Raw genomic sequence first — 19,157 nt, forward strand, 5'->3', positions numbered from 1 at the left:
ATAGTTTGATGTTACAGCAGGAAAGGCTTTTGTGATGAAATGAGTGTTACATTTGCGTCTTTCCACACTGAATTTATTAAACTCGTTGAATAAAATTGATTTTAATTTTACTCAATAAAATCTGGAAATTAGATCCCTCGGAAGCATCGAGAACAAGGCAAACAGTGAAAATTGCAGACTCGGTTTGATTGAGTCTGTTCATGGGCAACTTTTTTTTCAGTAAGAAAAAAAAACACAACAACTAATGTAATATCCCTTATATTTAGTATCCTTCAATAGCCTAGTATCATCGTTATGAATATCAACACATTTTTGTTATTAAAATTATTACCTGGAAAATTTTCTACTTATCAACTGTGCAGGCACAGGGTGAGTTTAAGCAAAGAGCTATACTGGTAAAAATAAAAATGTATAAATCTATACTTCTTTGGTTAGCAAGACATTTCGACCCCAAGACATTTCAACCCCCAGAGACAATTCGACCCCAAGACATTTCAACCCCAACTCCTTGGACATTTTGACCCCTTTCCATGATATTCATAGTAGGTTAAAAGATGTTAGTTTATTTGAAAAGTGGTGTATTTATTAATACCTTTTAAAGATAACTATTAAAGATACTATGTATAACATATTTTGAAGTTCCTAAAAATACTCTTGAATTATGACTGTTTCTTAAACTGAACTATTCATATATATTTTCTATGTGAAATCTATTGCTGTGCTGATTGTCTTTGTCATATTTCTTGCTTATTATTTGTAAATGGCCTATATTAGGCAAATTGTTTTTGCTGATTATGCCAATAAACTTGAAACTATATATTTAACATGTTCAGAGTAGAGTTCGTGAACTGATAAACAACGTAGATATCAATGGATCGGTTTTATTTAATGTCATTATGCCATTAAATCAATATTTCGAAGAATGTACGTTTTTTTTATTAATACTTTGGTATGAAGATAGTTACACATGAAATAGTAAAGTTATTAATATATCTGCGTTTTCCGGACTGTCCTAATGAGACCACTTTGATGTCGAAAGATTAAGACTTTAATGTCCACACAATAAACAATATTAACGAGAGTTAACACGTGCCTTTGATTGATTAATGAGGTGTTAAAGGAGTAACTATGCTATGTTTCAAACCCCGAACACCTAGCTAACCAGGTGAAAAAATGTCTGTTGATTGTTTAATTGAATAAACTATATTTTAGATTAAATCCGTAGTTACGAATATTTGTGTACAATACTAACAAATTACACACACACAAACTATATATTCTTACATCATTTACAGGTATAAAATTATTAACACTAAATGGTCTAACTCAGCAACAGCATTTCCTAAAAAAGATTTCATAATCATTATACCTGATAAAAAGACTCTAAATTGTGTTTTAAAGTCTTAATTGTCCTCAGAAACTAAGTCAAAGTAATATTGGATCAAAACATAAAAAAAAATATTTCTGAGGGGCCGAAATGTCCTGGGTTGAAATGGGCACGGATTAAAACGCAGACGAATAACGCAGACAATATAAACATATAGGGAAATTATCTTAAAAAATATCAAGTTCATACGAGTTCTTCTTTACAATACTTTTCATTGGTTGGTATTATGTCGGTTGGTTAGCTGACTGACCCTCTAGACTCTTCCACGTGTTAGATACTACATATTAACGACTGTTACAACCCAAGAACTATGACGCACCAGGTATAAAATTAGTGAAAGATAGCAATCGCTGATTGGCTGAGTGTATATATCGATGTAAACGTCACGCAGAGCTCCCAAATATTGTGTTGCTTTGGCGCGATTAAGGCTTGCATCTCATAAACTTCGTGTTGAAACTGACAGATATTCTCAGAATAGAAACGACAGACAACAGCGCCATTGCAGAATCTGTAATAAAATAGACATTGAAGATGAATTTCATTTTGTATTAATCTGTGAGGCATATCACCAATTGAGAAGACTCTATATCAAACCATACTTTTACAGACACCCTAGTGTTTATAAATTCAATATGTTAATGGAAACAAAAAACCATAAAACCCTTACAAATCTTAGTCGGTATGTGTATGAAGCCTTCGCTATGCGAAATGCTAGATTAAACAATTATGGTTAGCTGTATATATTGCATTGTGTTCCATCTTGTACAAATTTAAATTAGTTTATTAAACTACTTTTATATCTGTAAACTTCTAAGGTAGATTCTACTACCTATTGGGCTTATGAGCTATTTGTAAAATATTTGTATACATGTATATATGTAAAATACTTTGGTGAATTCACTACCTATAGAGTTACATAGGAAGCTTAAGAGCTAGCCTAGTTGTATTGTAGAATGCTGATCTTAAGTTAAAATTTGTTCACTTATTGTCAATATAAAACATTGATCATGTCTATATCAAGTACAGTATAGTAAAAAGTCAATCACTTTGTATCAGTAAATACGCATACTTGATCATATCTAACTACGACAAAATATGTGTACTGCAGTACCTTATTTTCTCTGCATATCAAGACTTGTTGTTGTTGTTGTTGCTGTTTTTCGATGCTGTGCAATATCACATATTCCTACAATCCCCGTGCGTGCCACTGTGTCAGTTATACCTTTAACAATGATGCTGCAACAAAGAATCATGAAATTATCATTTCTGGATATAGAATACGCAATTTAAGTACAATTTGATACCTCAATTCATTAAATCTGGCAGAAACATTGTGAAAGCACTGAAACACGTGACGTGGTATGACCAGTTTATAAAACTGCATTTTTTATATGTCAAGCAAATGTCAGCTTATAACACCCTAGTAAACATATACTACATTTATCAGTCAAAAGAATTAAACTCAAATCATTTACCTGTTACAATTATACAGCCGGATATTTGAGGTTAATATATCCAAAACACATGTCCCAGTTTTTCAGCTGTTGCAAGCTTGGTTTACACACTGACTACGCATGCCCGAATATGTATGAACCGTGATATCGGATTTCCTTATTTGGAGGTGTCACTATGTAACCGTTATCAAATTGAATGACTCGATTTACGATATAGTGTATTGACTGGCGATGTAGACTGTTCCAAATATGGTAAAATTTACTACGGGTTTATTCTGAAAAAAAAAATGTTTTATATGAGCCGCGCCATGAGAAAACCAGTATATATTGTTTTTTCGAGCAGCCTGTCTACTGTAGACTGGAAATCGAGCATCTACTTTGGTAACATTTTGCTAGATAAATAGTTAGATATAGTCGTTATAAAAGTAAGAGTACCATGATTGACAAAATGTGTTAATATTATTGCTATAATTTGAAGAAAACCACCCTCACAGCTCAGTATATAACTTGTGAACAAACTACTGGTATAATTATAGATCTATAGATCTGTTAATTATTGATTTATTTTACAGTAACTATGACCTTATTGTTAAGCTATGTTTATTGTAATATGTATATATGTATGACGAGAAACTGTGTACAGTTTAAGTCAATAAAATATTCTTCTTCTTCTTCTTCTTTTATTTTAGATCTCTTTTTTTTTGTCGGCTGCTAGATGGAATTTACAAAAACATTAGATATTCCTTTAAAAAATAAATAAAAATTAAGAAAGTAACACACAATTCAGTATCCTTAAACCCAAAAAGTTGAATGTGTTAGAAAAAATAAATGATGGATATACATTAGTAATTTGACAACTGGATATGGAAAGTCATTAATTCATGAAGTTTTGCAGCAGAAGATTTCAATTAGTTACACCTAATTACAATTCTATTATCAATACTAGATACCTGCGTACAAAGAGAATGATTTATAGTAAGTTACCAGTAGATCTAGATTTCTATACCTATTCTACAACATGGACAATATAGCTGACTGGAAGCGCTTATTGCAATGTGTATTGTTTAAACCTTCATGGTTGTAGGTTTAACTTTTTGTGTTATGTGATATTGAACAATCCTTTCAGAATTAATAAGACAATGTACTATATGCATTCAATACTAAGATTTAACCTGAGCTACACATTTCTCTTTGGGAAAGCCAGGCTATTTTTAGATTAGCATTCGCGCGGTGGATTATGGTATTCGTACAGAAATCTGTACGTTTTAAATCGGCTTGTAACTGACTCTGTATTCGATAAGACAGATCAGTGTAACAGACTAACTGACCCTCACCAGTCGCACTCGATTAATTAAGGAACTGTTCAAAATTTCAATGAAGTAAATCCAAAACGCCGAAAAAAATCCAAAACATGCAGCATGTATTCTGACAACAGCTCATTACAATGTGGTCCACCAAACACAACAGATTCAACGGTAATAAAGAATGGTTATGATTACCTACTTCGGTAGACTTACTGTGCCAGAACTATTTTTCAGATATTTGTTGCTATATATTCGGACAGGCATTTTTCTGACTGCCACTCTAGTCCTAAATAATTTAGCTTAAAAATGTTTATATGCTGTTACGGATCTAAAGCTGAAACAAATCCCATACGGAAACCTAACCAGGAAACGTGCCAGAAGTCTGTCAGGCTATAATTTCACCAAAGGAAGTGGCAATTTATGGGGTCCTAGCAGGCTGTTCATACGGCTCTCCCATACGATTAGTGAAAAGCTCACAGGAGGTTATTCGTACTGCAGTTTTGTGTTACACATTGTACTGAATTAATTCGACTGATATTTCACGCAATTTCTTTACTTTTCAGTTGCACATCCAGTGTGCGACATTAACGGTAGCCCGATCGCCAATGGCTACGAAAAATCGGCCTGGGCGACAGAAAATCGGCAGACCCTAGCCCGTCGGACTATGAAAAATTCAGAGGAATAAATTTACCAAAAAGGTCATTGCAAACATGGGAGCAAAATAGTTGCTTTGAAGCTTCAAACTTCGCTCAAATCTAATCTCAAAGCGAATTCAAGTCGCCCGAATTTTTTTTGGATGCGCACTCGCTAATCTTTTGACAACTTGCACCATGTCATAATGTGCATTGAATACACATACACACACGCTGTTAGCATAATTCAAGCTCCGCCTACTTCAGGTACTTGTGAGATTTTCCAAGAAGTGTGAAAGCAAATCAAATTATCGGTTTCACCAGAGGCAATTGTAATAGGCCAATCAGCGCTGCGGTTACGTCTTTGACACTTAGTATTGAATTGTCAACACGTGCGAGTCGTTTTCTAAACAAATTGTCAATTACATATGCGATTAATTGGAATTATAGACACAATTATTTGGTATCCATGGTAAAAGAACGACATGTAAAGTATAAACTTTGTAAAACTGACTGATGGATGAATTGATTTGAATATGTATTTCTAGGTTTGACACAGTTTACTTTCAGTTTTATTTGAACATTTGAGAAACTGTTCTCACCAGTGGTGACTCGGTATTAATAATAAATCCCTTTTCATCCTGCATTCATATATTACACGATATAGCAACAAAAAAATTGGCTTGTTAGATTCAGCACCGTCTTGAACAGAAAACTTTTTTTTTTCAGAATTTTGTATTGAAACAATAATCACTGTGTATGGTAAAATGATGTAACTAAGAAAATGAATGGTCATTGAATCAATTCACAGCGTCGAGGTAGAAATATAAAACTTAACGGAGTCTTCCAACTTCTCCCTAAAGTCTCCCCACTTCTCCCTAAATCAGTTTGAGGGAGAATTGACTTCTCCCAAAAAAAACAATGGGCCTAGCAAGACCCCTGGTCAGTCTACTGCCAAGCTATTTCTTGTCTACAAAGCTGTTTAGATCTCGTTTCATGACTCTGTGTCTTTGACTTTCTGCACAATTTTGTGAACACTGTTTCAGATTTCGAAATCAATTCTGAAAAACTCATACAAATTTCTGAAATATATCAATATTCACCATCCTACAGCAGTATATTTAAAGAAATTAAATAAAATACAGTATTCCCAATGACTTTTTGAAAAGTGGGTACATGTACCCACATACTTTAGAAAATGTGGGTACATGATAAAAAAGTTGGGTACAAACCATACAAATTGAAAAAAATGTTCCAACTGAAACAAAATTATAAAGAAGTATATGGGAACTGACACTTTTATTCAGCCTGTGTTACATATGCACCACAGGGATACAGCTAAAAGTCACTTCTCCTTATAGAAAAGTGGAGAGACTTCTAGTTGAAAAATAGAAATGTATGAACATCATTTCTAACTCAGTATACCCTCACCATATAGATAAAAACTATTGATGTGACCATTCATTTTCTTAGATACATCATTTTCCATGCAAAGAATTTTTATGCCCCCGAAGGGAGGCATATAGTTTTTGAACCGTCTGTCTGTCAGTCTGTCTGTCTGTCCGTCTGTCCGCATTTTTCGTGTCCGGTCCATATCTTTGTCATCGATGGATGGATTTTCAAATAACTTGGCATGAATGTGTACCACAGTAAGACGACGTGTCCTGCGGAAGACCAAGGTCCGTAGCTCAAAGGTCAAGGTCACACTTAGACATTAAAGGATAGTGCATTAATGGGCGTGTCCGGTCCATATCTTTGTCATTGATGGATGGATTTTCAAATAACTTGGCATGAATGTGTACCACAGTAAGACGACGTGTCACTCGTGCAAGACCCAGGTCCATAGCTCAAAGGTCAAGGTCACACTTAGACGTTAAAGGTCATTTTTCATGATAGTGCATTGATGGGCGTGTCCGGTCCATATCTTTGTCATTCATGCATGGATTTTAAAATAACTACGCATGAATGTGTGACACAGTAAGACGACGTGTCGCGCGCAAGACCCAGCTCCATAGGTCTAAGGTCCTAAACTCTAACATCGGCCATAACTATTCATTTAAAGTGCCATCGGGGGCATGTGTCATCCTATGGAGACAGCTCTTGTTCTTTATTCCATAATTCTGAGGAAAAAAACCCGTTTTCAAAAATTCAAGCATACGCTGATAGGTATCACCCGCCGAGTTTTTATTACATTTTTTTGGTGCTTTATCTTGCTGCAACATTATAGCAACAAACTCGGCGGGTAATACTTATTTAGCATGAACAGTATCGGACTCGAATAAAAATGAAAAATTGCCAGATGAAAGTCAGTCTGCAACCAGTCATTTTGTAAATATTAATAAACAAGCAGCTTACGAGTCTTTCTTTTACAATAGAGACTAAATAATTGTGTAGTGGATGCCAGCTGACCGCTTAATTATTCAACAACTTGTTGAAAAAAACGTCCAAAATCGTTGTTTTTACACTTGCACATGTTGACAATTATCTGAAAGTGTCAAAGATGTAACTGCGTCGTTGATTGGCTGAATACTATCACGTCTGGTTTTACAAATTATTTGATTTGCTGTCACAGTTCTTGCGAAAATCTCACAAGTACCTGGAGTAGGCGGAGCTTAAATTATGCTATCGGCATGGAAATTCAACTCGTCTTGACATGTATAGCAAATTGTCAACAGTGTGTAAAGCGATAATTTGCGTGTACGGATCAAAAATAATGTCTGGTTACTTGAATTTTGGCTTTTTATCGACGAACAATGTATTTTCTTTCAGATTTTTTACGCGTGCATTGTACCCGTGGAATTTTAAAGCTTGCATGCAAGTGACTTTTTATGCGTGAATTATGCGGATTTTTGCTTGAATGGGAATGCTGAAATATTACTAGAATGAAAGTCTTGTTCATTCTTGAGCGAAAAATTAGTGGGGCTATGAAAAATTCTGTTGGGCTACAAAAAATTGGAAGTCCGTAGCCCCATTGACGGTGTTAAAAAGTTAATGTCGCACACTGCACATCCAGTGAAGACAAAAAACGGGAAGTGATTTCCCCTACTACAATGCATTTTTAGCTCACCTGTCACAAAGTGACAAGGTGAGCTTTTGTGATCGCGCGGTGTCCGTCGTGCGTCAGTGCGTCCGTGCGTCCGTAAACTTTTGCTTGTGACCACTCTAGAGGTCACATTTTTTATGGGAACTTTATGAAAGTTGGTCAGAATGTTCATCTTGATGATATCTAGGTCAAGTTCGAAACTGGGTCACGTGCCCTCAAAAACTAGGTCAGTAGGTCTAAAAATAGAAAAACCTTGTGACCTCTCTAGAGGCCATATATTTCACAAGATCATCATGAAAATTGGTCAGAATGTTCACCTTGATATCTAGGTCAAGTTTGAAACTGGGTCACGTGCCTTAAAAAACTAGGTCAGTAGGTCAAATAATAAAACCTTGTGACCTCTCTAGAGGCCATACTTTTCATGGGATCTGTATGAAAGTTGGTCTGAATGTTCATCTTGATGATATCTAGGTCAAGTTTGAAACTGGGTCAACTTCAGTCAAAAACTAGGTCAGTAGGTCTAAAATTAGAACAATCTTTTGACCTCTCTAGAGGCCATATTATTCAATGGATCTGAATGTTCACCTTGATGATATCTAGATCAGTTTCGAAACTGGGTCATGTGCGGTCAAAAACTAGGCCAGTAGGTATAAAAATAGAAAAACCTTGTGACCTCTCTAGAGGCCATATTTTTCATGAGATCTTTATGAAAATTAGTGAGAATGTTCACCTTAATGATATCTAGATAAAGTTTAAAACAGGGTCACGTACCTTCGAAAACTAGGTCAATAGGTCAAATAACAGAAAAACCTTGTGTCCTCTCTAGAGACCATATTTTTCAATGGATCTTCATGAAAATTGGTCAGAATTTTTATCTTGATAATATCTAGGTCAAGTTCAAAACTGGGTCACATGAGCTCAAAAACTAGGTCACCATGTCAAATAATAGAAAAAACGACGTCATACTCAAAACTGGGTCATGTGGGAAGAGGTGAGCGATTCAGGACCATCATGGTCCTCTTGTATTACTTCCACTTGTTACATCATAAACAAACAATTTTAGTACAATGAATTTATCATAAGTGTAAAATACATATTTAACTTAAATTTGTCTTCTAAATACATATGTTACTAACAGGCTGGTAACATTGCCCGATCGGGCATAAAAACTAATTTTTCTTGAAAAATAATGAAGATATTTCTTTCAAACTTGGTCCTTTTATTTAGCATAACATATGATGCATATTAAGATAGAAATAACTTTGTTGCTTTCAGTTTTGTTAGAATTGCTTCCCTTTTTCAGATTTTTATGATGCATAATTTTTGAAGTCCAAAATAATTATGTTTTAATGCAATGTTTAAAACAGAAAAGGGTTCAATGGCTTTCTATTGCTACAAACTTGTGCGACAATACCTTTATTCTATATATTTAGCATTAATACTTTGTTTCTAGTGCAAATGTATGAACAATTCTTTTTACAACTAATATTTTTGGTTGCGGGTTTATCACGCTACCAAAGTTAAATGTATTTCTGACAATCATGTAGCATCTTTATTTGATTCCAAATCACATCCAGAGGAATTTGTTCATGTGCTACACAAAGTAGTCCCATTCATGAACAATGCGGATGAATTATCAATGATCAAGCAGTTCTTATTCATCCTCTATCCATTCACACTGGCCATTTAGATTATATAAGATCTGTCAATGATTAGGTATTCCAGTCCATGGTTACATCACTGACTTCCAGCTGTTCATGTAAGGTCAGGCAGAGTTTATCTTAGATATGAGGCACATTTAGTATTTAAATTGTTTCATATACATGTATATTTATAGATTGGCATTTAAAATGAAAATAACTCTAGCAAAACCTGCAACCACCAGACATCTCAAGGCTTTGATTCTATAATGTTGTAAGTGAAAGCACAGTAAAATGTATACATTCATGTACTGGCGCAATAATTTAGAGCATTAGAAAGCCTTTGAACCCCTTTTTGTTTTAAACTTAGTATTACCTTTTTTCTAATCCCATACAGATGTCAAAAATCTTTCAGTTTTCAGAACAGACATTTAAAATTTATAAGGATACAAATCGAAAATATACATTTATGATGAAAATTAAAATTACATGGAAATATTTGGCAGGAAATATTTTTTCGTCTACCGCCGATCAAATTTAATTGGTACTTTCAATTTCTAAAGAAGATCATGGCATGGCAAATGTAAACAGTCAATCTCAAAAAATGAAGCAACAATTCAGGATAATAATGGATTGTAAATCATTTTAACCTTGCAGAATTGAAGCAAAGGTATTTTTTTTCATCTAGGTACAAAGTTTCCCGACTTCATAATGTTTGAGAAATCGAATTTATGCTACACTTCTTTCATAGTATCTGTTTAGACGTCGAAAAAGGCTTTGAAAGTAAATGTGTAAAATATCAGAATATTAAATGTTGATTATTTGGACTGACTGCCACTCTATCATGGACTTTGTTCTATATCAGTTTGTTTGTGTTGAAGAGCACTTCTGGTATCTATTAGACTATATTATATACATTACTCTAAAAAGTATCATAATTTCATAGTACAAAATTCTGTAACTGTTATATTTTGTTGGTATAAAGAGATGAACACCAAGTATGTTACTAATAGTTTATTAAAGTAAGCTTAACAATAGAATGATCTTGAATCGTAGACGCATGCAAATTATATATATGGAGTAAAAGGAATCTAGTATGAAGAACATAATCATAAGGATGCTGGAGTAGTGTCCCTTTAAAACATTTGAATATGTAACAGTAACCCAAGCCATTAACCGGATGTGGGTACGGTTATTGGAACACTAGCAGGTCTAGGATTTCGTTGTTTTTACAGTAAATAAACGGACAGTCACAGTCCATAAATTTAAAAAAATTTTCAGTCTGTAAATTTACAGACTTGGTGTTTGAAATACAGTCTAACCTGTCTTAAGCAGCCAGCCAGGGGAAACAATCAATTTGCAGGGGGTTTTTTTACCAGGAGGGGAAGGGGCCCAGGCCTGTGATTTGGGGAAAAAGTAGTTTGGTATTTGGGCAAAGGGGAATAAAAAACCTGATGTAAAGTCAATTTTTGGGGAAAACTGCATGATTTAAAAGAAATTTTCTGAGGGGAAGGGGCCTATAAACGGCCCCTGGGAAGGGGCCTATAAACGGCCCCTGGGAAGGGGCCTATAAACGGCCCCTATTATGAAGGGAAAAAAAACCTGATTTGGCTGCTTAAGCCAGGTGACCGCTGATCAGAGGAGCAGCCAGTAGATGATATATATTTCAGACTTCTGACCAGTGTTCAGTCATAACTGAAGGCCCATTTCTTTTTAGCTCATCTGATTTTTTGAAAAAAAATGATGAGTTATTGTCATCACTTGAGCGGTTGTCGGCGTCGGCGTCTGCGTCGGCGTTGCCTGGTTAAGTTTTATGTTTAGGTCAGCTTTTCTCCTAAACTATCAAAGCTATTGCTTTGAAACTTGGAATACTTGTTTACCATCATAAGCTGACTCTGTATAGCAAGAAACATAACTCCATCTTGCTTTTTGCAAGATTTATGGCCCCTTTTGTACTTAGAAAATATCAGATTTCTTGGTTAAGTTTTATGTTTAGGTCAACTTTTCTCTTAAACTATCAAAGCTATTGCTTTAAAACTTGGAATACTTGTTCACCATCATAAGCAGACCCTGTACATCAAGAAACATAACTCCATCTTGCTTTTTGCAAGAATTATTGCCCCTTTTGGACTTAGAAAATCAGTTTTCTTGGTTAAGTTTTATGTTTAGGTCAGCTTTTATCCTAAACTATCAAAGCTATTGCTTTAAAACTTGCAACACTTGTTCACCATCATAAGCTGACCCTGTACAGCAAGAAACATAACTCCATCCTGCTTTTTGCAAGATTTATGGCCCCTTTTGGACTTAGAAAATATCAGATTTCTTGGTTAAGTTTTATGTTTAGGTCAACTTTTTCTCTTAAACTATCAAAGCTATTGCTTTGAAACTTGCAACACTTGTTCACCATCATAAGCTGACCCTGTATAGCAAGCAACATAACTCCATCCTGCTTTTTGCAATAATTATTGCCCCTTTTGGACTTTGAAAATCATTGTCTTGGTTGAGTATTATGTTTAAGTTGACTTTTCTCATAAACTATCAAAGCTATTGCTTTAAAACTTGCAACAGTTTTTCACCATCATAAGTGGACACTGTACATCAAGAAACATAACTCTATCCTGCTTTTTGCAAGAATGATGGCCCATTTTATACTTAGAAAATCGTGGGTAGGACAATATTTCTATTACACAAAAAAAAAATCAGATGAGCGTCAGCACCCGCAAGGCGGTGCTCTTGTTTCATTTTACTCTTATCATTTTACCAGATACAGTGGCATGCATTTACCTTCACAATACTAATGGTTTTCTTAGCAATCAACAACTCCAACATGTGTTTATAGTAAACAACAAAAATTGTCTTTTTTGCCATTTAGGTAAAGGGAAATTACTCTCCGCGCTTACTTTCTATGCTAAAATCTACGATTGCCGTTACGTTCAGTAAAAGATCGAGCGGTTTCATGAAAATTTAATAGTATTTTGATGAAAGAAATAAGAAAAAAATCACAAATATTTTTATACTAATTAAAGATTGAGTATTATCTTTAACCGAGATCAAACTGTGAACAACAAAATTGACATGAGGTGACACGCTAATTGCCGATAATTACTGGCCATTTGATCATCATAACAAAAAGACGATCACACCTTTTGTTTTCAGTTTGACTTGTGTCGATCATTTTGTAATAAATAATTAACTTCTTCAATGACAGCTAAGTGGGCATGTTTTTGTAGGTGTCAACATTTTAACTTTTCATTGATCAAAAATTATGATGTAGTCACTCGAAACTTAGCAATCACATGTTACTCAAAAATCGGGTATCTTGGCGATTCTTGGCTAAAAGTTGGTTTTGGAAGAAACATGGCCGCTGAAAGGGGTCAAATACGGTGGTCGGGAGGCAATTCCGGTGGCTGCTGACCACGGATGGGAGGTGACCGCTGAATAAAGTGATGAAATAGAGGAAAATCAGTCGGAGGTGTCATAAAATGACTGCTGAACGGAGGTGACCGCTGAATGGAGGTGACTGCTGATCAGAGGTGACCTTTAGTACAGGTTAGACTGTATGTTGAAATTGCAGTTTAACTCAAAACCGTCGCTTAAAATGAAATATGTTTCACTTTATGCATAGATTAAACTAAGAGGAGAATTTCAGACAGTTTTAATCATTTTAATTTTTTCACATTTTCAAAATATTCTATGTCATCCATATTAGCTGAAAATCACAAATCAACTTCATTTTTGCATGCAGTCTGTAAACCATCTAATTTTAAACTGCAGTTTTGATTTAAATTATAGGCAGCTAGTGGCTACGATTACGGTATCGTAATCCACTGAAGTTAGAATGATTAATATTTTACTTTTTTTATTTATAGGACTGGAGTTATGTAATGAGACGTGATATGCAGGTAAATATGAAATATTATTTTGTGCCCCCCACCCAACCACAAAAAAGGCTTCCCTAGCTTGTCCATCTGTCCATTTATCCGTTTGAACTTGTATCATTCATATCTCAAAACATTAAACCTCACATGGTTGTTATTCAGCATGGGAAGTTGTGCACCAGATCTCATACAGCCACACTAGAGTTATAATAGCCCTTGACATAGTCAAAAATATGTATAAAGAAGGTCTAAGTTTTTGTTGCATGTATCTCAAAAAGCATTTGACCCAGTATTATGATTTATGAAACATTACAGGAATATTATTCAACATGTGAAGTTGTGCATCTGGGATTTTGTTAGAGATATCACTCAGTCGGACCAGCGTGATGGCCCTTGACTTAGAAGTAAAAAATATGCATAAAAAAGCATAAAAATTGTGCCGCACATATCTCAAAAAGTATTTGACCTAGGGTCATGAAACATAATAGGAATATTGTTCAGGATGTAAAGTTGTGCACCAGTCCTGTAATTTTTTTCCGGATTTTTTTGAGTCAGACCAGAGTTATGACCCTTGAAATGTGCATGAATGGGATACAAAATTGTGTCGCATGTATCTCAAGATGTATTGGCTTAGAGTAAAAAAAACATTAGGGGATTGTTATATAGCATGTGAAGTTGTGCACCTGGTGTTCTGTTTGGACTGACACATAACCAGACTGGAATTCTGATCCTTGACTTACTGTGCTTAAAAGTTTGAGTTGCATGATTATTATCTTAAAAAATATTTCAGTTAGAGTCATGAAATCATGTAAGAATATTACTGGTCAAGTGCCTAAATCCGGACACTTTGTGTTTTTTTGACAATAAATTTATATTCTGAAACCATACGTACATAACATTTCAAACGTGTAATTTTAGGTTCTTTATAAATTTCTTTGCAAAACAAGAAAATGGTATATTGCTGAGTTCATCATAAAAAAAGTCATCCGAAGTGGGCCAGTAAAAGCTGTCAAAATCGACCTTCAGAGTGCTTAAATATTCAGACACTATTTTGGTATGAAATGCAACAAATCAGTGCACGCAAAAATAATAAACTCGATTTTGTTTGAAGCAAAACAGTCAAATTCAGTCCTGTAAGTATATACAGACATCTCCATTTGATTGAAGTTTTATTACCTATTACCACATGTTCATGTGGACTAGTTTCTACTTTAATATGTAACTGCCAAATATAACAATAATATAATATGCAATAAAATATATCTGAGGGAAAATTAATGTTTACAACTATTCTTACCTACATGCAGATTCTGTTGCTGCCGTTATACTGATCACTATAATGACGCCGCGCCAATTTTATCTAATGAATTGCTTCCCTTGTCTGCAAAATGCTGGCATTTTCTTCTCTATTGAATTAATTATTATATAACAGAAATCTGTTAAGTTTCTTAAATAAATACTGAGGGTTGTATAGTCTTCTAAAACATGTTTTTACATCAGTTTTGATCAATTAAGAAGAAGAGTCATCTGCAGTAGGCAGAATATGTTTCTAATTAAATCAGTACCTTAGATAACTGGCGCACGCTGTACGACGTCATCCCTCGCGACACACTATGTTTACTTTTAGCGGTGCCAATATTTGAAGGTAATTTATTCTGTAAATACTTACATTCATACACTGTTGTTGACAACTGGTCATCGAGGCATTCGTTTGCGTAGATCCTGTTCATTTCAGTAAAAAATCACGATCATAAAGCGATTTTTAATGGTGTCTGAATTGTTAAGCACTGTTCGAATTTAGGCACTGGACCAGTATCCAGCATGTGAATTTATGCACCTGAGTTTTTTGTTTTTATTTCACTTTGCAAGACCAGAGTTATGATTCCTGACTTAGTTAAAAAAAAAAAAAAAGAGTTTTGTGTCCTAAGTATGTATCTTAAAATGTGCTTGACCTAGAATCATAAACAATTAGAGGATTATTGTATGTGAAGTTGTGCACCTGGTGTTCTCTTTGGGATTTCACTCATCTAGGCCAAGTTATGGTCCTTCACATTGTGAAAAATACACATAAAGTTCTTAAAAGTTTGTGTTGCATATGTCTTAAAAATATTACACCCAGAGTCATGAAACCGTGTACAGTGACAGGTGTGGGGGGCAACTGTGTCCTATGGACACACATCTGGTTTTTTCAACTTTTAAGCACTTGCCAAATAAAAGTAGATTTATATACATTTAACCAATATTTCTAATACAAGTGAATGGAAAGCTATTAAGAACAAGAGCTCTCTGTAGAATATGTAATAAATTATGTTCTTCATGATGGCCTATCCCATTTTCAGTCCTGAGATCACTGTGACCTTGTCCTGTGATTTTTTACCCCCAACATAATACTGACCCCAACTGACCATAGACACCGGCTGTAGGCCAAAGCATTTACAGTCAAAAGGTCATCATGACCTTTGACCTTTTGACCCCCAAAATGATACTGGTCATCTAATGACCACAGGCAATCATTCTATGAGATTTGTCAGTTGTAGGCCAAAGGATTGTAAAGTCATTAGGCAGAAATTGTTTTCAGTCTTGAAGTCACTGTGACCTTGACCTTTGACCTACTGACTTCCAAATAAATTGAGTTCATTTGCTGACTATAGAAAATTATCCTAGGAAGTTTGACTAGTGTGAGGCCAAGCATCAACTGAAGTTTGGCAACTGACTCTTTACTGAGTCTGTAGACCAAACCGTTCTTTAGTTATTGAATGGAAACAATTTTCAGTCTCATGGTCACTGTAACCTTTGACCTACTGACCCATAAAGCTATAGGGATCCTTTACTGACCACAAGGAATTATCTTAGGAAGTTTGACTGTTGTAAGACAAGCATTTTGTAGTTATTGACCTACCAACAACAGACAGACAGACAGACCAGCAATGAGCAAAACAGTAACCCCTCCTCCCCCAACCACTTCTTTACTTCTTTGAAGGAATGGATAAATAATAAGTCTAATATTCAGTATGCTCTGACTCTAAAATTTAATAAAAAGTTTGAAAATATACAAGTACCTGTCTGTACTATTCATATTGCATGGTTTTCTGTTATGAAACTGATGAAGTATATTAACAAATATAATTTCAGGAGATCATCCCAGGATTATTTCTTGGCCCTTATGCTGCTGCAATGAAGTCGAAGGTAAAATCAGTTGGCTCAGCTCTCTTTCTGAACTTGGGAGAAATGCTCAGTTTTTTTTTTTTTCTTGGGAATATGTGTGTTGTTTCTTCATTGCATTTGAAATCTGACTTAAATCCATAATTAACATACATTATGTGTTATTTTTAATAATCACAGATTAAATTGCATTCCTATATATTATGTATTTTTCAAGCATAATACCTACCTATGTTTTGGGAAGTTGGCTGTTTAGGCCAATGCATTTAATTTATTTCTTATTTGAGAGGATCTAGTGATATTTTTCCACAGGACTTATATAATACATTTTACTCTATTCCTACAATATGAAAATATGTTATATTAGTACTTTCATATGCTTAATTAGTTTGTATTTATGTGTATTTGAGTGCGGAATTAATACAGTTGAAACTCAGTATCTTGAGCACTCTGAACTCAGAATTCCGGCAATATCAAAGACGTTTTTAAGTCCTGCCTGAATTCCTTCTAGATGTATTTTTACTCTGTGTAAGTTAGATATGACAAAATGCAACTGGTTTTGTTGAAGTGAATTTGAAGTATTATTCTATATCTGTTTTATTTATCCAATCGTGAATGTTTATTTGCAACACGTGACCTTACAATATATTACCATATTTGATGGACATGTGTACAAAAACCTGTATTTTTTCCTAATTGAATGGTTCAACAGTCCCATGTTAAACATACGATAAAGCCCGAAACGCGTGAAAATGTTCTGAATAGAAATCGGATAAAGTAGGCGCTCTGTGTACAGAGTTTTATTATGCATCTTGAAATCAGAAAAACAGTATTCAGTTATTCATTTTTAATTTAAACTAAAATAAAATAGATATAGAATAAAAAGGTTATTTAACATTGTACTGTACAAATTTACGAGATATATTTGGATTCGTACCCAGCTGGGAAAGCCATATTGGACTCGCCTAGCGACTCATCCAATATGGTTTTCGCAGCTGAGTACGAGTCCAAATATATCTTCGTATTGTACAGAACAATGTTAAATAACCTAATATCAGTCAATACAGTGTACATGTATTAATGAATAAAATCTATGCATTTCAGATCGTTTAGTACACATAAGATCTGATATATTTGTTATTGTAGAAGGCATGTCTCCAACAACACAACATCACTCACATCGTTTGTATAAGACAATCCATCGAGGCCAACTTCATCAGACCGAACTTCCCAGATTTATTCAGGTACTGCTGTTCAAACTACTCTTGTCAAAAAACATGGCAGTCAATGGGCATGGTTGCTTTTCCTTTACATGTATACAGTGCTGCAATTTGTACTTGTTCTGTAAGCACTAAGGTAAAATGAGTCTGGTGACAATGTTATATAATGGAAGCTTGTCATGAACTATAGGATGTCTAGGTAATTTGATCATACTTGGATAAGTGGATTTGTTGCATGTATGGCCTATTATCAAGGCTTTCAAATTATTCTGATTCATCAAAAGATTTTGACACCAGAGCTAAAAATAGAAAATTGTTCAAACTTATCTCATCATAAACTGTTTTCCAAGTTTTAACTGCTGTACAAATGATATGGAGAGCTATCCTACTCACCCAAGTGTCAGCGCTTGTGTCCAGAACTTCAAACTTATTTGGTTCAATTTCACTTTATCTCTGTTGTTACATGTATTTGATAGATTTGTCCGTGGCTGGACAGATCTGCTTGTCTGCTTGTAAATATGAGTAGAAATCAGATCAGGGTGAGTGGAACTTGCTGTAGTGCTCATCTTGCAAGACAAGTATGATGTTTGACCACAAATACAATAAATCTGATTAAAATGGAGCCGTGAAGAAGCCGGATAGCTAAAACGTCTAAAAGGAAAATTAATTAGTTGTTCTCAACTCCAATGTCAGCCCAACTCTGTTACTACACCGCATTATGATCACACTAGCTAGACGCTCCGTAGTCAAGAGCAAGATTCTTGTATTTACCATTTTTAACCAACTTTAAAATAGATGCTTCTGTGAAAATATCATTCTATAAGTGAATTGCAGGATGAGTACAAATTGTAGGACATGTGAAAATTCTAGGCAGCTCATCTTGCTGGACAAGTTACTTTTAAAGAATTTGTAGAGCCTTGTTGTCTCAAACTTAAATTACTGTACTTAGATTATTACTTGATTATATTATGTTAAAAACTTGAAAATTACAATTATTGTATCAGTTATCATATGAAAGATAATTTAATTGTCATATTTATCTAATTTTTTTTTGTCAAATAAATCTTAACATTTCAGGTATTTAGTGTTGGATATTGCAGATGTTTCAACAGAAAATATTATTCAATATATACCTCAGGTAAGATTTCTTATTCCTTGGTCCATTTGTTACTTAGGATTCTCTGGCAGCACCCTTTGTACATACCGTTTGATGAACATAGTCTCTTTGTTATGTCAGTTGAAATGACTGGTGCAGTACAGTACAGTGTCATAGTGTCTCACTGGTGCAGTACAGTACAGTGTCCTAGTGTATCACTGGTGCAGTACAGTACAGTGTCCGAGTGTCTTACTGGTGCAGTACAGTACAGTGTCCTAGTGTCTCACTGGTGCAGTACAGTACATTGTCCTAGTGTCTCACTGGTGCAGTACAGTACAGTG

The 19,157-nt window shown here is 34.7% G+C and overlaps 2 protein-coding genes across 3 annotated transcripts in view; one reads left to right on the top strand and one right to left on the bottom strand.

The window, feature by feature from the left end:
* Positions 1-242: 242 nt before the first annotated feature.
* Positions 243-19,157, bottom strand: part of LOC123543598 (uncharacterized) — a 57,337-nt gene continuing 38,422 nt past the window's right edge. The window contains exons 3-5 of the mRNA XM_053542513.1: positions 2,863-3,116; positions 2,499-2,623; positions 243-1,895 (exon numbers count right to left, since the gene is read on the bottom strand). The gene's annotated coding sequence lies outside the window, so the exon portion shown is untranslated. The remainder of the gene's footprint in view (positions 1,896-2,498; positions 2,624-2,862; positions 3,117-19,157) is intronic.
* LOC123543609 (serine/threonine/tyrosine-interacting protein-like) overlaps positions 4,158-19,157 on the top strand; it is a 33,741-nt gene continuing 18,741 nt past the window's right edge. Inside the window, exons 1-5 of one of the 2 annotated variants that reach the window (XM_045329682.2) lie at positions 4,158-4,316; positions 13,330-13,362; positions 16,471-16,524; positions 17,647-17,744; positions 18,798-18,858. In XM_045329682.2, coding sequence (XP_045185617.2) covers positions 4,260-4,316; positions 13,330-13,362; positions 16,471-16,524; positions 17,647-17,744; positions 18,798-18,858 — 303 coding nt within the window. In that variant the 5' untranslated portion in view covers positions 4,158-4,259. Of the gene's footprint in view, positions 4,317-11,944; positions 13,010-13,329; positions 13,363-16,470; positions 16,525-17,646; positions 17,745-18,797; positions 18,859-19,157 lie in introns of those variants that run through there. The other variant, XM_045329686.2, reaches the window with a different exon arrangement.

Source organism: Mercenaria mercenaria, chromosome 1, assembly GCF_021730395.1.
Source record: "Mercenaria mercenaria strain notata chromosome 1, MADL_Memer_1, whole genome shotgun sequence".
Classification (NCBI taxonomy): Eukaryota; Metazoa; Mollusca; class Bivalvia; order Venerida; family Veneridae; genus Mercenaria; species Mercenaria mercenaria.